The following is a 24,142-nucleotide window of genomic DNA, read 5'->3' as shown; positions in this document are numbered from 1 at the left end:
AGAGAAGATACACAGATTGCCAACAAACAAATGAAAAGATGCTCAACATCACTAATCATTAAAGAAATGCGAATCAAAACTATAGTGAGGTATCACCTCACACCAGTCAGAATGGCCATCATCAAAAAATCTGCAAACAATAAATGCTGGAGAGGGTGTGGAGAAAAGAGAAACTTCTTGCATTGTTGGTGGGGATGTAAATTGATACAGCCACTATGGAGAACGGTATAGAGCTTCCTTAAAAAACTAAAAATAGAACTACCATATGACCCAGCAATCCCACTACTGGGCATATACCCTGAGAAAAAACCATAATTCAAAAAGAGTCATGTGGGCTTCCCTGGTGGCACAGTGGTTGAGAGTCCACCTGCCGATGCAGGGGACATGGGTTCGTGCCCCGGTCAGGGAAGATCCCACATGCTGCGGAGCGGCTAGGCCCGTGAGCCATGGCTGCTGAGCCTGCGCGTTGGGAGCATGTGCTCTGCAACAGGAGAGGCCGCAACAGTGAGAGGCCCGCATACTGCACAAAAAAAAAAAAAGAAGAGTTGTACCACAATGTTCATTGCAGCACTATTTACAATAGCCAGGACATGGAAGCAACCTAAGTGTCCATTGACAGATGAATGGATAAAGAAGATGTTGCACATATATACAATGGAATATTACTCAGCCACAGAAAGAAATGAAATTGAGTTATTTGTAGTGAGGTGGATGGACCTAGAGTCTGTCATACAGAGTGAAGTAAGTCAGAAAGAGAAAAACAAATACCGTATGCTAAAACATTTATATGGAATCTAAAAAAAAAATGGTTCTGATGAACCTAGGGGCAGGACAGGAATAAAGACACAGATGTAGAGAGTGGACTTGGGGATGCGGGGAGGGGGAAGGATAAGCTGGAACAAAGTAAGAGAGAAACATTGACATATATACACTACCAAATATGAAATAGATAGCTAGTGGGAAGCAGCGGCATAGCACAAGGAGGGAGGGAGGGAGATGCAAGAGGGAGGGGATATGGGGATATACGTATGTATATAGCTGGTTCACTCTGTTATACAGCAGAAACTAACACAATATTGTAAAGCAATTATAGTCCAATAAAGATGTTAAAAAAAAACAAGCAGAGACTTTAAAAAATTTTTATTTTCAATTTCACTATTAAAGCACAACTTGTTCAGTTTTTGTCACTGTTACAGATGGTGCTACGGAGGGCATTGCGTTCAGGTCTCCCTGTGTACACAAGGGAACGTTTCTCTGGACCATATATGTACAGGAATGTTTGCTCACCCTGTCTCATTCCACTTCTATCTCATGTTAATGCTTACAGTTGTGTAATGTGACTAACTGGGCTTGGTTTCCTTGGTCCTAACTCTCCACTTCTGAGCCCATTTTCTCTCTGTTTACAGAAGGGCCAAGGTAGCTCGGTTGATTGGTTTACTGGCCTCGCACACAACGGAGCTCCAGGAAAATACACCTGTTATTGAGGTAATTTCTTTTATTACTGAAATGTTACGAATGGCAAAGATTGTTCTTGATTTTAGAACATGCAGCATTCATCGGTGTTAAGTGTGGAATTGTGGCAGTTGTTATAAAATAACCTCAGTAGGCCTGTACACTTCAGCACAGCCGCTCGTTTACAGCGTAGTCTGTTGTCAAAGGTGGTGTGGTGGAATTACAAGGCTTGTGGACTCTAGTCATCATTACTGCATTTCAATAATTTATGGATAAGGTTTATTTCATTACTAGTTTTCATGTGGTCTGCTCAACATTTTATTATAACTATTTTCTACTGGAAGCCCAGCTCAACTTCAAATTAAAATTTTTTTGGGTTTTTCACATTGAATTTAGTGTTTTTATCCCCACCAGTTGTCATTTATTTCTGACAATAGTGACAGTATTTAACTGCCAGGCATGCACTAAAGGTATTTTCAAATGTGGTCGGCACTGTGTATTCACGGGTTCTGAGTCTGTGGATTCAGTCAGTCGTGGATTGAAGATATTTAGGGGAAGAAAAGTTCTAGAAAGTTTCAGAAAGCAGAGCTTGAATTTGCTGCACACTGGCAAGTATTTATATAAAATTTACATTGTACTAGGTAGTATAAATAATCTAGAGATGATTTAAAGTATGTGGGAGGATATGCATAGGTTATATGCAAATACTAGGCCATTTTATATAAGAGCATCTGTGGATTTTGGTATTTGTGGGGTTCCTGAAACCAGTTCCCCACAGATGCTGAGGGACAACTGAATCAGTCATTTCTTTCAAATACCAATATTGGGAAGCCCTTATTAATTAACCAGTAATTCCAAGTCCCACGAAGTGGATGCTACCATTGTACTGCCCTTTTTTTTTTTCGTGGTACGCGGGCCTCTCACTGTTGTGGCCTCTCCCGTTGCGGAGCACAGGCTCCGGACGCGCAGGCTCAGTGGCCATGGCTCACGGGCCCAGCCGCTCCGCGGCATGTGGGATCTTCCTGGACACGAACCTGTGTCCTCTGCATCGGCAGGCGGACTCTCAACCACTGCGCCACCAGGGAAGCCCTGTACTGCCTTTTTGAATGTTCCTAAACACTAAAAACTACTTTCTATCTATCCTGTTAATGTGTACTGCACTTAACTGGCAGTAGATTTTTATCCCTTGGACTAGGAGAGTGTTGAGTCAAAATAGGTGAGAAAAACCAAGGCTGTTAAGGGGGAAGGGCAGAACTCCTGAAGGAAGGAGAAAATGGTAAAAAGAAGGGATTTTTGTAGAGCCAGACCTGGTAGTTTGGTTTTTGGGGCTTTGAGAAGAATTGTTTAGCCAAGTACTGTCTAATAGAACTCTCTGCGGTGAAGGAAGCTGTCCTGTATCTGTGCTGTCCAGTACCGTAGCCAGTTGCTGGGATGGTATTCCAACTAGTCCTGGGCTGTCTAGGTGGAAGCAAATGGGAGATTAATTTGTGCTCTGTGCATTTCCTCTGCTTATGATTCCGTCCCCATTCCCTGCAATTATTAGACCTCTGAGCTACTAAAGAAAATGTTACTAAGTCTAAACTTTTCCTTCTTTTTGTGACCAAGAAAAATGAATTGTGACCTATATGATCACTGATGGTACCCAGCTTGGCTATCAGAGATCTGTAAACTAGATTTTTATCTAAAAGACCAAGCAGATAGGGCAGTGACACTTAGGCAGAAGAGGAGAAGACTTAGGAGCTCAGGAGTGGAGGCTCCTTCTGATGACTCAGAGCAAAGGGTCTCCAATGAAACGGATTTGCTGCAGGAGATGGGAGAGAACTTGATGAAAATTCTAAGACCAAGTCCTGACATTCTAGAGGACATTCCTGGATAATCAAAATAGGAGGGAACAGTGTGCCATGAAGAAAGAGCCCCTGAAGGTGTAGAATATGACTGAATTAAAATATTCAGTAGATGCAGTAGTAAGTAGGAGATACTGGGTACCTTAGAAGCCGAGTTAGTGAATTTGAAGATAAGTAGGATATGAATTCTCTTAGGATTCAGAAGAAAAAAAAAAGGATAAGAATCATGAATTAAAAAGGCACGGAAGACAGTTGCAGAACATCTCTTACACTGTCCAGTATGGTAGCCATCAGCCAAAAGTGCTACTAGGCACTTGAAAAGCAGCAAGTCTGGATTGAGATGAGCTGCAAGTAGAGACCACACACCAGATTTTGGAAACTCAATATGAAAAAAAAAAAACAATGTAAAGTATCTCACCTGTAATTTTCTTTATAGATTACATTTTTGTTTTAAATTTTTATTGGAGTATAGTTGATTTACAGTGTTGTGTTAGTTTAAGGTGTACAGCAAAGTGAATCAGTTATACAAATACATATATCCACTCTTTTTAAGATTACATTCTAAAACAGTATTTTTGGATATATTAGGATAAATATTAAAATTTTTAGTTTTATTTTTTAATGTGGCTACTAGAAAATTTTAAATTGCCCGTGTGGCTTGAGTTCTATTTCTATGGGACAGCACTTAACTAAGATAAACACAAACGGGATTTCCAGGAGGAGAGATCCAAGCAAACAGAAATGAAAAATAATAGGAGAAAATTTCACCCTGAGCTGAAGAAAGACTCACATCTTTAGATGAAAGGTTTTTCACCAAATGTCAGGCAAAACATTGAAAAAAAGAATGCATACGTAGACCTATCCTGGTGAAATTTGTAATTTCAAAGATAAAAATAAAATCTAAAACCCAGGTTATAAGCAAATAAAAGCAAATTAGACTTACTTTTAATTTTTCTGTAACACTAAAGGCTAGAAGATAAAGAAAATGGTGGAAATGGATCGACACTTAGGAGGTCATGTGATGTTAAATTTCTCTGTTACGTCCATTTTACTGCCTACTTGTGGGGCCAGAAGACATTTTCAGAAACTCAATCTGAATTTCACCAACATTTCTAAAAAAAATTTACTTGAGCAAGCTACTTGAGGAGCTGCCAACCTCAACACCCACTTTCCCACCCAAGTTTTAAGATAATGTAAAGGAGAAACAAATAAAAACAATGAATCTATTTAAATGTAAGTCTAAATAATAGCTGCTACTGTTGTGAAATATAATCTGGAAAGAATGGATTCTTGAAAAAGAATATAAATATTCTTAAAAAATAGTAGCATGGAAGTAAATTCTGCATTGTTTTAGAGGGTCTGAAAAGGTAGGGGAGAAGGGAATGGAGAAGGAAAAAGCAAGTTCTTTCTTGTTCTTTTACGAATTGAACACTTACGGAGTACCTCTTGTGGGTATGGCCTGTGTTACTTGCAGGAAGACCGTCGTTCCAGGCAAGTTCTTGTCTTGTTCTAGAAGGAATTCATAGATGCTGTTTTATTCTTGGCACTGATAATCCATTTCATTCTTGGCATTGATACTCTTATTCTTTTTTTTTTACATCTTTATTGGAGTATAATTGCTTTGTGTTAGTTTCTGCTTTATAACAAAGTGAATCAGTTATACATATACATATGTTCCCATATCTCTTCCCTCTTGTGTCTCCCTCCCACCCTCCCTATCCCACCCCTCTAGGTGGTCACAAAGCACAAGCTGATCTCCCTGTGCTATGTGCTGCTTCCCACTAGCTGTCTATTTTACGTTTGGTAGTGTATATGGGGAGGGGGAAGGGTAAGCTGTGACAAAGCGAGAGAGTGGCATTGACATATATACGATACTCTTATTCTTAACAAATATTTGTCAGTACCTGTGTATGTACAGGGTGCTATCTAGGTGCTTATTTTATAAAAATAGATGGCAATCTCTGTTCTTGCAGAGCTTGTGTTCCAGTGTAAGGAGAGAGATAATAAACAAATAAATGTATAAAATTTGGTGGTGATAACTTCAGTGGGAAAGATGTAGCAGGGTTTGGAAATGATGAGGTGGCAGCAGCGGTGGTTTAGAGATTGGCTGTTTGGGGAAGGCTGAGCAGAGACCTGAGGGAATTGAGGGAATAGTTCCCTCAGCTGGGGAAGAACATTCTAGACGGGAAAGACACATGCACCCCAATGTTCATTGTAGCACTATTTACAATAGCCAGGATATGGAAGCAACCTAGATGTCCATGAACAGAGGAATCGATAAAGAAGATGTGGTATATATATACAATGGAATATCACTCAGCCATTAAAAGGAATGAAATTGGGTCATTTGTAGAGACATGGATGGACCTGGAGACTGTCATACAGAGTGAAGTAAGTCAGAAAGGGAAAAAGAAATGTCGTATATTAACTCATATATGTGGAATCTGAATAAATTGGTATAGACGATCTTGTTTACAAAGTGGAAATAGAGACGCAGATGTAGAGAACAAACGTATGGATACCAAGGAGGAAAGGGTGGTGGTGAGATGAATTGGGAGATTGGGATTGATGTATATACACTATTGATACTATGTATAAAATAGATAACTAATGAGAACCTACTGTAGAGCACAGGGAACTCTACTCAGTGCTATGGTGACCTAAATAAGAAGGAAATCCAAAAAAGAGGGGATATGTGTATACGGATAGCTGATTCACTTTGCGGTACAGTATAACACAATATTGTAAAGCAACTATACTCCAATAAAAATAAGTAAAAAGAAAAAAAGAAAGGACTGGGGGTAGATAAGTGATTGGCACGTTTCGAGAAGCAACGAGGAGGCAAATGTAGCTGGAACTGAGCATGAGATACCGATGGGGGAGATGAGGTTAGTGAGGTAGCCAGAGGCCAGGCCATCCAGAACCTTGTTGTAAACCATGGTCAGAGCTTGGGGTTTTAGTCTGAATGAGATGGGAAGCCATTGGAGGATTTGGAGCAGAGGAGTGCCGTGGTGTGGCCGATGTTTGGAAAGGATCACTTTGTTACAAGGATGGGGGCAAGGTGGAATCAGACCAGTTTAGGGGGCTGTGGCAGTTCAGATGAGGGATGGTGGTGGTGACTTGGACCAGGTTTGTAGTGGTGGAAAGAGTAAAAAATGATTTTATTCTGGATACGAGGTTTTTTTTTTTTTTTTTCCACAGATAGATTTTGAAGAGTGTTGATAGATCTGCCGATTGCTATGATATTTGAAGGCAGACGTTAATAACCAACTCTGGCCAATATAAATTCTAGTATTCAATATGAAAAGTAAATCCGAAATGAAATTTCAACACAGGCACTGGACTGGCAAAAATTAAAAAGCCTTAACAGTCCTCAGTGTTGGTGAAAATACTGAGCAGAAGGAGGGCTCACATGCTGCTGAGGAAAGTAAATGGGCGGAGCCGCTCTGGGAAACTGCTTGATCTCTGAAAGCTGAGCACGTCACTACCCTGTAACCCAGGGTAACAAGTGACATGTACAGGAATATATATTGCCAGCATGATTTGTAACAGTCCGAGATTTGAAACAACCCACGTGTCTATCAACAGCAGAATCGGCAAAGTATGTCGCATTCCCACAGTGGAATGCTGCATAGCATTGCAAATGAGTTCATCCTTTCAGCACTGGGAAATACGCTGGGATGAATCTCACAGTCATAGATAGTTTGCCTAGACATCAGTAGGACATTCCCTGGGCAAGACTGATCTATACATTCAGGAATGTCCTGGGGCTGTGATGGCTCTTGTTTAGAGGGTCAGCTCCCACTCGGTGCCAGAGGTGATGAGGGAGACGCATACGTAGGTAGGAGTCATGGAAGGTCTGGAGATGAGGGCTGCCTTGAGGCACAGAGTCTGGGCAAGACAGAACAGAAGGCAGGGCTGGAGCTGAGAGGCTGCCCAAGTCCTCGTGCTTGGGACTCCCGTGGCTCTGATGGGATAGTATATTCTGCCACAGGAACTGGGCAGGTCTGGGCAGAAGGCATCAGCTCACCCCTGGCTCCATGCCTGTGGCCTGGTCCCCCTGGAAATTGCTGCTGCTGCGGCTGTGGCTACTGGGAGCATTTGGCCCAGCAGTTCTTGAGCTGAACCTGTCCCCGTGCTCACTCGGGTTGAGTTCTGTGGCCAGTGCTTTCTTCTCTTCAGAGACTGGGTACTCTGTGTTCTCAAAGTATTTCCCCAGCTCCTGTTGCTGTCCCTTATTAAACATTGCATTCCTGGGCTTCCCTGGTGGCGCAGTGGTTGAGAGTCCGCCTGCCGATGCAGGGGACACGGGTTCGTGCCCCGGTCCGGGAAGATCCCACATGCCGCGGAGTGGCTGGGCCCGTGAGCCGTGGCCACTGAGCCTGCGCGTCCGGAGCCTGGAGCCTGTGCTCTGCAACGGGAGAGGCCGCAACATTGAGAGGCCCGCGTACCGCAAACACACACACAAACACACAAACACACACACACACACACAAAAACAAAAAAAACCCATTGCATTCCTGATGCTCCATTGAGAGGAGGAGGTGCGTGTTAATTCCTGAGGTCCTTGTGTACTCTGTTCTTTCACTTTTCCCTCTCTGGGTGTTTGCTGATGTTTTATTAATTTGAAATGAAACTTGGGAAAAATCATACTTAATTTAAAAAAGCAAGTGTATATTTAACTACCTAGGAAACTTTTGAATTATGAATATACTATACTGTGAATTATTTTCTGTTGGATAATGACGAGTTTACAGAATAACTTGAAATTGTGTCAGGTGCTCCTTTGTGATGCCATCTTTTTTTTTATTCTGTTACTACTTAACGTTTTTTAGTTCTTGATTAATTCCTATGACCAATTGGCTGTAACAATTAAAACAGCCACTAGAGGGCGCTCAAACACTGGAAACAAAGTTTTTCAAGTTAAGAATTTATTTTACAACTTCGGGCAGAAGTAGGCTTGGCAGGTATTTGGTACTGTGTTCATCTTTTCCCTGTTTTTTGGAGTTTCTGCTGCATGAAATATGGTTCCAGTCCATTGGCAATAATTACCATTTGAGATTAATGAAAGCCATGACAGCCTCTCCGGAGCAATGCAGTCATTCCAGGAGATTTGGACTCCTGGGAGGCCCTATGATGAGCCTTAGGTTCAGAACTCTTGAGACCAGCTTTCTGTAACACAGTTGTGTCTTCATACATAGTTTTTCAGTAAATCATTAATAAAATTTCAAGTGTGAGACGCGTTCTGATTTTTCCAGTAGGTTTACTACCAGCAGACAATAAAACTCATGGTTGAAGATCCTGTAGGCATTTTAAAGGCATAGAATCTTATTTTATTTTATTTAAGTAATTTATTTTTTAAATTTTATTTTATTTTTTATTGGAGTATAGTTGATATAGTGTGTCATTTTCAGGTGTACAGTAAAGTGATTCCGTTATGCATACATATATATTCTTTTTCAGATTCTTTTCCCTTATAGGTTATTACAAAATATTAATGGTTTCCTGTGCTATACAGTAGGTTCTTGTTGGTTATCTAGTTTATATATGGTAGTGTATATATATGAATCCAAAACTCCTAATTTATCCTCCCTCTCTTTCCCCTTTGGTAACCATAAGTTTGTTTTCTATGTCTGTGGGTTTATTTCTGTTTTGTATATAAGTTGATTTGTATCATTTTTCTTTTTTTTAGATTCCACATATAAGCGATACCATATGACATTTGTCTTTGGCTTACTTCACTTAGTATGATAATCTCTAGGTCTTTCCATGTTGCTGCAAATGGCATGATTTCATTCTTTTTTATAGAACCTCATTTTTTTTTTTTTTTTTTTGCGGTGCGCGGGCCTCTCACCGCTGTGGCCTCTGCCGCTGCGGAGCACAGGCTCCGGACGCGCAGGCTCAGTGGCCATGGCTCACAGGCCCAGCCATTCCGCGGCACGTGGGATCTTCCCAAACCAGGGCTCGAACCAGTGTCCCCTGCATTGGCAGGCAGACTCCCAACCACTGCGCCACCAGGGAAGCCCAGAACCTCATTTTAAAGATAGATTTTATTCATTTTGTTTTATTAATTTTGGCTGTGTTGGGTCTTCGTTGCTTCAGGCGGGCTTTCTCTAGTTGTGGAGAGCGGGGGCTACTCCTTGTTGCGGTGCGCAGGCTTCTCATTGCGGTGGCTTCTCTTGTTGCGGAGCACAGGCTCCAGGCGCGGGCTTCAGTAGTTGTGGTTCGCGGGCTCTAGAGCGCAGGCTCAGTAGTTGTGGTGCACAGCCTTAGTTGCTCCGCGCCATGTGGGATCTTCCCGGACCAGGGCTTGAACCCGTGTCCCCTGCATTGGCAGGCGGATTCTTAACCACTGCACCACCCGGGAAGCCCTAGGATCTCATTTTATTATTCATCACTGTAATCCACAGTGCCTAGCCAGCCAAGTAATATTCAGTCAGTGTTAAAGGATTTAATAAATGATTATAAGAATGGTGGGAAAGTGTGGCAGTATAATTTGTTACTAAGAGACAAGAAGAGATGGAGAAAAATCCATTTTACTATCCTTATGATACAATTTAAGTCCCTTCCATCCTATTCCATCATCAATGGCTACAGAAAAGAGTTGGTCATGATCTCTTGTATATATTGAATATTTAGAAGCATTTATTCAATTCTTCTTTGTCTTTTCTACAGAAGAATATTGCCAGCTTCTTAAACTTTTCTTCCTAGATATCACATTTACCACCCTGTTGTGGTTTGTTGTGGTTCTTGTGTGTAATAATTTAAAGTAAATGTTATATTATCCTATATATATGTAGTCTTAAGCATGCAGTGGATATATTTTATGAAATTAAATATAGAGCCTTAAAATTTAGAACTGGAAGGAATATTAATAGACACTCTAGTTTGATCCCTTCATTAAACATTTTTATTATGGAAAATGTCAACATATATAAAAGTAGACTGAAATAATGAGCTATCAATTCCAACAATTATTAGAATTTTACTAATATTGTTCGTCTGTTGTCTTATCTCTCTCTCACTCACCCTCCCTATCCCATTCCTTCTCTCTGTTCTTTTCCCTCTGTCTTCCCCCTCCTCCTTTCCCTTCCCCTTGCTATAATTTTTTTTTTTTTGGCTGTGCCACGTGGTGTGCGGGATCTTATTTCCCCAATCAGGGATTGAACCTGTGCCCCCTGCAGTGGAACTGTGGAGTCCTAACCCCTGGGCTGGCAGGGAATTCCACCACCACCTTGCTATAGTATTTAAAAAAAAAATTCCAGACATCATATTATACTCTTAAATACTCTAGTACATATATCTAACAGAAAAGGTTTTTAAAAAATACAATCACAATACCATTATCACACCCAACAAAATCGACGGTGGTTTCTTAATATCATCTAATACCCAGTGTTCATGTTTTCTTGATGATCTTACACATGTCATTTTTTTTTTTTTGTGTCGCGTCTTAGTTGTGGCACGTGGGCTCTTTGTTGTGGTGAGTGGACTTCTCTCTAGTTATGGCTCATGGGCTCCAGAGCACGTGGGCTCAATAGTTGCAGCACACAGGCTTAGTTGCCCCACGGCATGTGGGAGCTTAGTTCCCTGACCAGGGATTGAACTAGCGTCCCCTGCATTGGAAGGCAGATTCTTAACCACTGGACCACCAGGGAAGTCCCTCATACATGTCATTTTGTATTTTATCATTGAACCAGGATTGAAACAAGGTCCTATACTGCATTTAGATAACGTTGACTCTTAAGTCCCTTAATTTCAAACATTTTCCTATTATTTTTTAGTGCCATTTATTTATCAAAGACAAATCGTCATTTGTTTTAGCCAAAGCTGGAACGTTGGAAACTTTCTTCTGTCCTTTTGGTGCCATGGTTCTCTCTCACCTGTATTTCTTGTGACTGCTAGTTAGGTGTAGAGCCTTGATTAGATTCAAGTTGCTTTATGGAGGAAGGGTAGGAATTCCCCCTACCTGGTGCTGTGTGTTTCCTGTTGCCTCATAGGGAGGTGTGTATAATAATGTCCGGTTGCCTCCTTATTACTGGTGGTGTTTGATTGCTCACTGGCTTCAGGTGTGGTCAGCCCTGTGGTTATGAACTTGCCCATCACTCTCATACTTAGTAGTTTTAGCATCCGTTGATGATCATTGCTTAGTTGCATTAGTCCTTTAGGGTTGCAAAAATGATCATTTTCTCGTTCTGTAATTCCTTTCTCATTTACAGCTGGGAGTTTTCCTTACATAAGAGCTTTCCCATATCAGCTCATTGGTTATCCTAAAATACAGTTTGTTTAGCAAAGGCAGGATAAATGATTGTTGCCCTTTATAGACCAATATTCAGAATAATAAGTTGGTGCCTTAGTTGTCTTAATCTGTCCAATGAGATTTTCTTTATATTAAGAAATTATGGATTTACATATGTATGTTTATTTCAGTCTGTTGCAGTCATTAGTCTTTTGGGTGCTAAAGTTGTTCCATCTCAGGCCAATGGGAGACCGTTCTAGTCTGCTCCTCTCTACTTTCTACATGAGCCTACTACTGTGTCTGATACTTTACTTGCTTCCTGTCAACAAGATTTCACTGTTCTTGGGAAAAGTCAGCCCTAGTTCTGAAGTCAATTCTGTAAGGAACCTTGTTTAATTTTAGCTGAAAATGGTGCTTCGAGAATGCAGTCTGGGTAGGGGTGCTCACTGCTGCTGGGATTGTCGTTTCTTTTAGAACTTTTCGTGGGTGAGAGCTAGGAAATATTTCTTAAAGAGAAAAGTCACAAGTTCTTTCGTACCTATACTTCCAGTTCACATTTAAAATTATGGTTTTTACCTTTTTATTTAAAATTTTAATTTCTTATAAACTGAAAGTCTTAGCTGCTAATGACATTAACATGCCTATTTTCTTTAACCTATAGTTTAGATTAAATAGTTTAAAAATAATAACCATATTATTCCTAACAGTAAAACTACAAAGTGCTGTTTAAGATATTCTTGTTTTGGTTTGGTTTTTTTGGTCCTTGGGATACAATCCACTAGGTGATATATACAGTCAAAATACTGAGTTTTCAGGTCAATTCAAATAATTCTTTACTTTGTACTTCTGTCACCAGTATGATATATAATTATGTATATTTTTCAATTTGTATTACATATTTTGGCATTACAGATTTAGGGATTGCTTTGTGCTTTCTTTTTGAATCAAAGATGGTAATGCTTTTTTTTACTGAAGAGTTACAAATATACAGAAATGTGTACAAAACATAAATTTCATGCTCACTGAAATGTCACAAAGTGAAAACCCAGGAAGCTGCCACTGGTTCAAGAAATAGAACATTGCCAGCTCACGAGCACACCCCGTGTGCCCTGTCTCGATCGCTAGTCTCTCCCTTTGCTCTAAAGGTATCTACTACCATACCTTCTGGTTCTCAATCGCTAGTCTCTCCCTTTGCTCTAAAGGTATCTACTACCATACCTTCTGGTTCTCAGTCGCTAGTCTCTCCCGTCGCTCTAAAGGTATCTACTACCATACCTTCTGGTTCTCAATCGCTAGTCTCTCGCTTTGCTCTAAAGGTATCTACTACCATACGCTCTGGTACTGTGATTATTTTGCCTGTTTCTGAATTTTATTTAAATTGAATCATATGACGTGTTCTTTGGTATCTGGCTTATTTTGTTACGTGTCATGTGTGAAATTCATCCTTGTTTTAGGTGTCTAGTTCCTTTACAGTATCACACCACTAGTGATGGACATTTGAGTTGTTTGCCATATTTGGCTATTATAAATAAATCTTGTAAAAACATTTTGATGCACTTATGTGAACTTTCTGTTAGATAAACCTAGGAGTTAGAATTGCTAGGTCATAGGGTATGTGTATGTTCAACTTTAGAGGGTAATCTAAACTGTTTTCCAAAACAGTTGTATAAACTTAAAATCCTTTCACCAATGAAAGAGAATTTTCAGTGATTTGTATTCTCATTAATACTTGGTTTTGGTATAAAATCACGTTAAATTACTATCTACCAAGTTCTTTATTTTTAACATGAGTGAGTATTGAATTGGTTATATGATATCTATAGAGGTGATTGATGAGTTTTATTCCTATCTCTGTTAATAGGTGGATTATATCAGTGGCAACCCTAAAATTAAACCACCCTAGCATTTTTCAAAGTAACTCTACTTGAGTCATGATGTAGTAACATCTTTATAATGCACTGTTGGATTCTTTTTGCTAATATTTCTTCTGGATTTGTCTCCCCATTTTTCCCCCCATGACATTGAGTTCTTGAAAAGCCCAAGCCAGTTGTCTTGTAGAATGTTCCACATTTGTCTACTTGCTTTTTCTTAGTATCATGAAACTTGATTTTCTAGTTCCTGCATTTCCTATAAACTGTAAGTTAGGTTTGGAGGCTTGATTAGATTCAGGTTAAAGTTTTTTTTTTTTTTTTTTTGTAAGACTATATCATAGGTGATGTTGGGTGCTTCATATTTCATCATATCAGGAAGCATATGGTGTTTGTACCCTATTAATTGTACTTACTTGGATCACGTGATTAAAGAGGTGATGCCGTATATCTCCATTGTGAAGTTACATCGTTTTCCTTTGCAGTGTCACTTTCAGTGCCAAGTTAAGTATACAATAAGGAAATAATTTGAAGTTATAGAGATTGTAACTCGCTTGTTTTAACCTTTTTCTAAACTGAAATACACAATTTTAGTTAGTTCATGACATGTTAATGTATTAGCTGTCGTTAATTGCCATTGCGTTTTTCTCATTTCATTTTCAACAGATTAATTCACTAAGTTCATCGTGCTATGCAACATTATTATTGCCATTGCTGTTTTGAAATTCATCTAATTTTCAAGTTTATTTTGCTTTTTGTGTCCTAATTTTTTTTTTTGGTAAGATAATCACATCTTGTGATTTAGTTGCTCAAAAGATGAAATCTCTGAATTCTTGATTTAAGAATATTGACGCTGTTATTCAGCCTTCTCCTGAATTGGTTTTAGACTTGAACTTTATGTTAAGCAGTAGATATATGGTGATTTGAAGCGTTATTCAACTTAGTTCTCTCTGAACATTGTGTACTTGTGGAACTCTAAACACGGGACATGATGAACTGTATTTAGGGACAGTTGGCTGTTCTGGCATCTGTTTTAGAGGTTGTGGTGTAGCGTGCTCCACTTTGGGCTCTTGCTCTCTATTAAGCTGCACAATTGCACCACTTCCTCCGCTGTCCCGGCGCCTTGCATGCTGTAGCTTTTCATTACTGGAACAACTGCACATGGCAAGCTCAGTCATGGTCCTTATTTTCCACAGTCCTCATTTCCAACTTACAGCTGTTTTGAAGAACAGATGATACTTGTTGCACTTTTTGGGGATGTACGTATTTTATGTACATAAATGAAATTGTTTTTACCTAGAGTTTTCCCCATGTAGCATTTATTATGCTTTTTTCTAATTATAAAATAACGTATGGTTTTCTTCTTTAAAAAATATTTATTTATTTATTTATTTATTTATTTGTCTGAGCCGGGTCTTAGGTGTGGCACACGGGGTCTTTAGGTGCGGCATGATCTAGTTCCCTGACCAGGGATCAAACCCTGGCCCCCTGCTTTGGGAGCACGGAGCCTTAGCCACTGGACCACAAGGGAAATCTTTGGTTTTCTAATTATAAAAACTTACCTGGAAATCCTCCCACAGCAAAATAAATACCTAGAAATTCAGGATAAAGTGTAACAAAAAGATTTGTAAAATACTTAGATGCACAAGAAAGGGAAATTCTCGAAAGTCAGAAATGGGGAGCTGAAATCTGAAATGGTAAGACTTTGAGGCTGTCTGAGGCAGAGCAGGGTGGTGGTTATTGCTGTTAATTTTGAGATCTGGTAGAACCTGAGAACAGTAGATGAGGCCTTCGGTTCCCCAGTGCGCGTTAGTTGGAACTAAGGCTCTTGAAGAGCTATCCCTGTAGTAACAGGGGAATTTTGCAGGGAGAATAAAAAAAGGAGCAATCCATTTATCTACACGGGGAGATAACAAGCAAGCTTGTTGATTTTATCTTCAGCTCTAGAAAGGTTAAAAAAAGTTTTCATATAAGTTTGTAACCATGGTTTTTTGAGTTCATTAATGTTTGGAGTATGCATTTATACTTCTTCCCAACTGAGAAATTAACATAAAAATAAGACCTGGGTTGGAGTTCTGGTTCTGGTCATGGTTGAGAAGCTTCTGCCAATAATGATAATGAATCTGGACAGAATATAAAAACGGAAGTAGGTAGAAGCTAGGGGGGACGCACAACTTGAAAGAAAGGAAACTGTGTGAGCTGTGTTTTTAACTGGCTTATCTTCAGGCAGGCGCTCTGAGTTCACACAGGGGAACAGAGTTCAAGTAGAACCCAACAGTCTTCCTGGATCAAGGAACTGAGTCCCACCACTTAACTTGGTGGGACTTGACCTCCAAACTCCATCTCCCCAGCACACTGAGCAACTGTTGAAATTCCTGCTCCTCTTTGACCTCTCACTCACTACTTTCTGCTGGGGTCCAGGGAGTTTCACTCAACGCACACACACAGCCTCCAAGTTAGCCAAGGACCTCAGAAACTTTTGGAAAATTTTCCACAATTATCCCATCAAAATTTTTTTCTATCTCATTCTATATTTTATGTGTATATTATGTTGTATGTACACATTGTATGTGTTTTTGCATTGTATGTGAAATAGGTAATGTTGATTTAAGGTGAAATGTGATTACTTAACGGATGCTATCGTAACCTGAAGAGTATCCAGTAAAAACGTAAACAAAGAGCTATAGCTAATTTGGTCAGCAGAAGAAATGAAATGCAATTCTAAATTAATAATCAAAAATAAGTCAGGAAAGGAAGATTAAAGGGAGAAAGATCAAATGGGACAAATAGAAAGCAAATAGCAAGATGATAGACTTAAACCATACCACATTAATAATTACATTAAAGTTCAGTGGCCTAGATACTTGAGTCAAAAGGCACAGATTGTCATACTGGATTAGAAAGAGAAACCTAGCTATATGTAGTTACATAAGCCATACTTTAAACATGAAGATAGACTAACAACATGGAAAAAGATATACCATGGAAACACTGATAACAAGAAAGCTGCATGGCTATGTTAATAACAAAGTATATAGTAAGGGAGTTACACTAGAGATAAAGATGGGTGTTTCATAATGAGAGTTTCAATTTATTAGAAAACATTAACAATCCTGAATTTGTAGGCACCAACCAAGAGCACTTTAAAATAAATGAAGGGAAAATTGACAGAACTAAAAGGAGTAGACAAATCTGTTATTGTTGGGTAATTTTTAAACAAGCAAGACAAAGTCAGAACACAGAAGATTTGAATGATATGAATGAAATTGAAATAATTGACATTTATAGAATACTAATTTGAACAACTGTAAAATATTTACATTCATTTAAAATGCACACTGAATATTCACTAAGACCATAAAGTCAGCCATTAAACATATCTTAACAACAAAGGATTAAAATCATTTAGAATATATTCTCTGATGACGATGGAATTTAGAAGTTAATAAGAGGAAATCTAGAAAATCCCTCAAATATTTAGAAATTAAGCAAAATACTTTTGAGTAACTCATTTTTTTCCCTCTTTTTCCATCAGTTTCATGATTTATTTTTATTGCAGTATAGTTGATTGACACTGTTGTGTTTCAGGTGTACAGCACAGTGATTCAGTTATACATAATATATATCTATTCTTTGTCAGATTCTTTTCTCATAGGTTATTACAAAATATTCAGTATAGTTCCCTGTGCTGTAGTGGTCCTTGTTGGTTATCTGTTTTATATGTAGGAGTGTATATATGCTAGTCCTGGACTCCTAAATTATCCCCCACCCCTTTCCCCTTTGGTAAGCATAAGTTTGTTTTCTATGTCTGTGAGTCTCTTTCTGTTTTGCAAATAAGTTCATTTGTATCTTTTTTTTTAATTCCATGTATGAGCGATATCATATCTTTCACTTAGTATGATCATCTCTAGGTCCATCTCTGTTGCTGCAAATGGCATTATTTCATTCCTTTCTTATGGCTGAGTAATATTCCATTGTATACACATTCTACATCTTCTTTATCCATTCTTCTGTTGATGGACATTTAGGTAGTTTCCATGTCTTGGCTATTGTAAGCAGTGCTGCAGTGAATTGTAATAGTGCTGCATGTGTCTTTTCGAATTAGTTTTCTCCAGATACACGCCCAGGAGTGGGATTGCTGGATCACAGTGGTAACTCTAATTTTAGTTTTTCAAGGACCCTCCATACTCTCCTCCATGGTGGCTGTACCAGTTTACATTCCCACCAACAGTAACTCATGTGTTAATGAAAAACTCTGAAGAGGATTTAGGTAAATTTTAAACTGAATGATAATGGACACCTAACACATCAAGAGTTTTGTGATGCTGTTGAAGTGGGAGTGAGAGGGAAATAGTCCACAGCTTTAAATGCTCAGAGTAGAGCACTAGCTATGAAAAGCCGAACACATATCCCAGTTGCCTGGAAGGCTTGTTAGAATGCAGATTGTTGGACCTCACCTACAGAGTTTCTCATTCAGTAGGACTGGAGTGGGGCACAATTTGTATCTTAATAGATTCCTAGATGACTTTGTACTGCTGCTGGTTCCAGGACTGTACTTTGAGAACCACTATATGAGAAATCAAGAATGTTCTAAGTTCCAATTTAGGAAGTTTAGGGCTTCCCTGGTGGCGCAGTGGTTAAGAATCCACCTGCCAATGCAGGGGACACAGGTTCGAGCCCTGGTCTGGGAAGATCCCACATGCCGCAGAGCAACTAAGCCCATGTGCCACAACTACTGAGCCTGTGCTCTAGAGCCCACGAGCCACAACTGCTGAGCCTGTGTGCCACAACTAATGAAGCCCACGCACCTAGAGCCTATGCTCTGCAACAGGAGAAGCCACTGCAATGAGAAGCCCGTGCACCACAATGAAGAGTAGCCCCCTCTCACTGCAACTAGAGAAAGTCCGTGTGCAGCAACAAAGACGCAATGCAGCCAAAAATAAATAAATAAATTTATTAAAAAAAAAGTTTAGGAAAAGGAAAGCAAATTCAACCCAGTGCAATTAAAATAAAGGAAATACTAAAAAATAAGAGCTGAAGTCAATGAACTGGAGAAGTAAAAGTATATAAAAACCAGTAAAACTGGTAGTTCATATGTTGATAAACTTATTAAACTTGTAGCCAAATTGATCAAAAGAAAATAAAGAGAAAATACAAATAAGCCATGTCAGGACTAAAAGGGAGACAGCAAGGGAGTAGATCCAGCACTCAGGGTACTAAGGGGGTCATATGAATAGCTTTATGCCTACTTACTTGACAGCTTAAATGGACAAGTTGTCCGAATAACACAACTTTCTGGAACTGATAGAAGACAGAAAAATTTGGAGAACCCTATGTGTGTGAATACATTAATAAAAAACCTTCCGCTCCAAACAGCTCTGGGCTTCTATGAGTTCATTGGTGATTTCAGCCACCACCCTGCCCATATATTAGTGTGTGTGTGTGTGTGTGTGTATGTGTATGTACACATATATAACAGTATATACATTGATATATGTTTATATTTACTCAGCATCACGTTTACTTAGCTTTATGAGAAAGTACAAGATGGGCAACATAGCATGAATGATAACAGGGTAATTGTCCTTAAATCAGAAGGGACACAATTCACTGTCACAGGAAGAAAGGATTAATAAATGGAGGTGGAGTGGGGGGTATGATTGGTGGTGGGAGAATGAGGGATCTTGTATCTAATGGCTTCTGACAATGGAGTACCTCAAGGTCACCACCAGAAAGAGGTGGAGGAGAAGATATGAAGTTGTCATTTCAGAGAATGGGAAAGAGAATAAAGCTACACAGAAACCAAGTTTGGTTTGTTTCACCTTAAATTGTTTATCACAATCTGCCTAGTTGTGTGATGTTCTCCAGAAGATAGTTGGGTCTTTAATTAAGGGAGGACTTGAGTCTGTTGAGGGGAGAGAGTGGTCATTTCCAAACCCTCTTGCCTAAGGCCTTACAGTTTTAGGTCTTTTCTGTTCAGAACCCAGTCTATGTAGGAAATCATGTAAAGAAAGACTGTGAGAAGGTGGTGGGATCATTGGCTTGGGTGTTTAAAGGAATATTGCTGAAGGGCTTTGAATAAGGAAGCTTGAGAGAGGTATGAGTGAAGGTGAGAGGCTGTCTGAATTGGAGAAGTATTGGGGATACTGTGAGGGTTCTGGGTGTGACTGTGGATGAGTCGTGGTAGAGGAACAGGTCAAGGGACCAAGTGTTATGAGCTCAAGGGACCGTTGTGTGGTCAGGGTTCCAGTGTGTCTCCCATAGGGACATCCACTTGGCTGAAAGTGAGGACAGGAGTATAGGTGGGGAGGAAGGTGGTGAGCCAGGAAGGAAGCCGTGTCCTCAGTGGACAAGAAGCATGAACAGGGGGGTCAGTAGCCAAGGGCACTGAGGAGAGAGGACAGTGTGATAAGATGATGGGAGACTCAGAATCACAGGCCCTTGGTCAGGACAGAGGGTGTGAGAGCATCAGCAGGAGTGAGGAGGAACGCAGCCTCACCCAGCCTCAGAATACACTTTGAGTTCGGCTAAGGATGTTTGCTGCTTGGCAGGGCAACAGGAAACAGAGAGAGACGTAGGTTTTCCACGTAAATCTCAGGGAAAACGATCTCTCTCTTCTTTGGATAAAGTGCTATTGATAAATTTGGCCCACCATAAGGACTCGCTTAACAACAGTGCCGCCTGTGTGAGGGTTTGTGTTACGGCCAAACACAGAGCACTAGTCAAAATGTTGCCGGTGGGAAGAGCTCTTAATGAATTAGTTAGCCATGTTTTTGTGAATACTTTTCTTTCTAAAACCTGCATTTGAGCAGGATTTTCTTGTTGATGGTGCTAGGTGCTTTCCTGAAAAAACTACCTCTACCTTGTTGGGCTTATATTTCCCCCCTTTTCACAGGTATCAGATGGCCCCGCAGGGTGCTTTGTACCCCACTGCTGCCTCATGTAGCATCCTCAGCAGTTTCTGTGCTGAGTGGCTGTAAGACGCCATCTTTCACACCAGGCACTGCGCCACCGTTTCTGGCTTGTTTGAGGGCCTGAGCTGGGACTGATTCTCATTTATAATTCTTCCTCGTGGTTAGTTTCAGTGAATTTGCCCTTGTAACTTTCTGCTAAACAAACTTCTTTTTCTGTTACTTTATGGACAGCATGAGAGACAAATTTGTTAAATAATAAAGCAAGGGTTGAATAATATTCATACCTTTGTGTAGAACGAAGTGAAACGTTCTGGGTTTATTATATTAAGCCATGGTGCTGAAGTGCGTATCGTTTGGGGAATTGCCATATTTGAATCACTTTTGCATACAAATTAAACATCTCACATCAAAGGATATTTAAAAGGCATGCTTCCTAATTTCTTATAATAATAGAATTCATTTAATTTCTTACCTGACATCTTGTAGAACAATTTTCAGCCTCTGTGTTTGCTGCTCTGACTAATTTTTATGCTCATTTTACCTGGACTATGAACATACCTTTGTTATAATATTTTTAGGACAGCGGTTGTGAGGCTTATATATTTGAATGTGATATAATTTAGTAATCCTTGGGAACCTAGCAAAGCATCACATTTAATTTTCTGTTAGATGAAAGAAACATGGGAAGAGAATTGGTGATGGAAAGAATTGCAGAGAACACGAAATGAGAGCTGATTCCTGAAGCAGAAAAATGCAATTTAAAAATGAGCTTCCCTTATATTTCTATTTGAGGAGTGTGGAAAAGATGACATTAAGAATATAGTGACGGGCTTCCCTGGTGGGGCAGTGGTTGAGAGTCCGCCTGCTGATGCAGGGGACACGGGTTCGTGCCCTGGTCCGGGAAGATCCCACATGCCACGGAGCGGCTGGGCTCGTGAGCCATGGCCACTGAGCCTGCGCGTCCGGAGCCTGTGCTCCGCAATGGGAGAGGCCACACAGTGAGAGGCCCGCGTACCGCAAAAAAAAAAAAAAAAAAAAAAAAAAGGAATATTGTGACAAGTAAATAATACTAGTTGTATATAGCAAGCTCAGAACTACAGTATTGGAGCTATGTCTTTGTGCCATAACTTTTAAATTATTATACATCGAAAAGAATTTTAATAAAGGACAATGGTAACTTGACCTCTTAAGGAAACATTTATGTCGTGAGCATGATTGTCTTCTGCTCTTCCCAAGTAAAATGTCATTTAACCCTCAATAAATAAATAAATAAATAAATAAATAAATATCTCCTTTGCCCCCCAGTAGATGCTTACATTAGATACAGAAGAGGGGACCTGCCACCGTGTGGCCATACCTGGAATATATGTCTGGCTTGGTTTCTTCTGCCTGGCCTGGAATGGCCTCTTCCTCTGTCTGTGTCAGGTTTAGTTTGTGGTCGCCAGAAGGAAGCAGAGAAGAGTGGGAGGAGGGTATATGCCTCTCTTTCTGGTATGGACGCCAAGAATTGTGACTGTAGTACCCTATGTTGGTAAAAAGGCACGTGTTAGGGCAGCACTGCTGTTCTCGTCACCGTAGGTAGATTCTCGCTGGAGGCCTCTGCAGGCTGCCAGTGTCTACTTTGCACCCCTCTCCTTAGCCTCTGCCACCCAGTTGCCATCTGTGTACATCGATGCTTGAGGAGTAGTCAAGAAGTGGGATTCAGAGGCTGATTCTCTGATACTGAGATGACGTATGAATTCTGTGTCCCTGGTGATTCCAGCAGTTTCTTTCACTTTTTAAAAAATTTGAGTAAGACTAACTCAAAACTATAAAACCAGTAGTTTGTGAAGGCTTAAAAGGCCATTGCCCAAAATGAAACCTGACAACTTATTAACTGGTCAGTCTAAGTGTACGATATGGGGTTCCACCATTCCTTTCCAAGGTGGAAAGGATGAATCCAGCTATTGGGGTGAACCTGTCATTTTCAGTATTAATTGATTTCACAAGGTGATAAGGAAAAACTGGAAAGTGAAGCTTTTCAAAGGGGACTACCATTCACCCTCCCTACCCTGTGGCACACTCAAATTGGGATCATTCAATGATGGTTTATTTACAAAGGGGTGATTGAGTACAAGGGATGGTGCCGTTTTCCAGGGTTGGTAATAGTAGAATTGTTCTCACCTTTCGGTCCCGAAGGAATAAGTGGGTTGGGGAACTCCCTGGCGGACCAGCGGTTAGGACTTGGCACTTTCACTGCTGTGGCCTGGGTTCAGTCCCTGGCCAGGGAACTAGGATCCCAAATGCTGTGTGGTGTGACCAAACAAAAAAAAAAAGAAAAAGAAAAAAAGTGGGTTGGGATGAATGTGGTTCCTGGAGCCCAGAAGGAGATGCGTTTGGGAGGCTGATTGAAAGGGGCAGGACCGTGGATGGTGGAGTTGGCACAAGTGCAGGGGCAAGGATGGCTGATCTGTACCTGGAATGGGCATCTCTTCCTGTGAGGGCACAGTGCTGTCCCCTCCATGATCAGAGGGTTCCAGTGTAGTGAACCTGCTGCTGGCCGGCCGGCCAGGCCCTCCAGGGAATGGACCTGTATCATGGCTCAGTATTGGCCTCTGTTCATGGCAGGTTGGGCACCCAGCAGTGGCAGTAGCCAGGTCAGCCTTGGGGAGCAGAAGCCCATGTTGTTGAGCCTATGCATTGCCTCCGTCCTTTCCCCCACGTTCTTTGTACATGGCCTCGTTGAGCGAGCACCAGTGGAGCTGGTGAAAGATGCTGCCTGGCATCCGCGGGATCGTTCTGCTCTTCCAGCTGACTGGTGATGCCCTCTTGTGGGCATTTATATGGTGGGCTGTGAATGTCTTTACACTCTGTTCCCATTCCAAGAGCCCATCTATACCTCTCTCCCCCAGACTTTTTTTTTTTTGGTACAGTTGTTTTCTTTCTAAGTATTTGACCCCCTGGCAGGCCTATTAACTACTGCTTTCTGAGTTGGTACAGATGCATCCCTAAGTCCATCTCTCTCTGGGCAGTGCATGTACATTTACCATAAACAAAGTCCTGCCCACTCAGAGGATTTCCTTTCACCACTGTCCTTCTGGGCCACCTTTGGGTGGGATTGCACTGAAGTGGCCATCCACTTGGTACTGGTGCCGAAGTACCATGCAGATCCATGTGTGCACCAGGTCTATTTATGCTTTTTCGTCCTGGCAGGGAGGAAATGTAGAACTCCCTAGAAAGTCACGGGGATGGGCTGAGGAAGGGCGAGGCAGCTGAGCAGTGACAGCAGATACCATGGGAGTCCGAGCTGCCTGCATATGGAATGTGAATGAGTGAAACTGCTTGGCTTGAGCTCCTATGTACCATTTCAGTTTTAAAATAAGATGCTACTGTGCGTAACCAATTTTATGGCAACATCCGGTTCATGATGGGCAGATCAGGTCCCGAAGTATCTGGAGGCAGGCATTCAGTCTCAGCCAGGGCCCAGCAACAAGCCAGGAATGGCTTTTCAAATGGAGAATGACGGTCGGCAGAGGGGAGGGCAAGACTTATTCCAAAATCTGGGTCATCTGTGCTATGAGTCTGCTACAGGGGCTTGCCACGGGCTTTCTGTAGCATCCCTTTCTGCCACAGTCAGTTCTGACAGTGATACGACACGTCTGCTGGGTCTGGCAGAAGAGCCTGGACCTGCTGCAGAACTCCTCCTTGGGCCTCTCTCAAAACTGGCAGCCTTATCAATGATCACTAAATGGTTGGAGCCTCTGAAGTCCAGATGGGCTCGCTAATCATTGGACCTCCTAATCGTGGTGGGTAGTGCCAGGTGTAGCAAATTCTGTCTCACTTTAG

General features: G+C 40.8%; 1 protein-coding gene across 1 annotated transcript in view; it reads left to right on the top strand.

Annotated features, from left to right (window-relative positions):
* ULK4 (unc-51 like kinase 4) overlaps positions 1-24,142 on the top strand; it is a 506,210-nt gene that overhangs the window by 44,235 nt on the left and 437,833 nt on the right. Inside the window, exon 16 of the mRNA XM_060164074.1 lies at positions 1,407-1,485. Coding sequence (XP_060020057.1) covers positions 1,407-1,485 — 79 coding nt within the window. The remainder of the gene's footprint in view (positions 1-1,406; positions 1,486-24,142) is intronic.

This window comes from Lagenorhynchus albirostris, chromosome 10, assembly GCF_949774975.1.
Source record: "Lagenorhynchus albirostris chromosome 10, mLagAlb1.1, whole genome shotgun sequence".
Classification (NCBI taxonomy): domain Eukaryota; kingdom Metazoa; phylum Chordata; class Mammalia; order Artiodactyla; family Delphinidae; genus Lagenorhynchus; species Lagenorhynchus albirostris.
The sequence above is the reverse complement of the archived record's forward strand: the minus strand, read 5'-3'. Positions and strand labels throughout refer to the sequence as shown.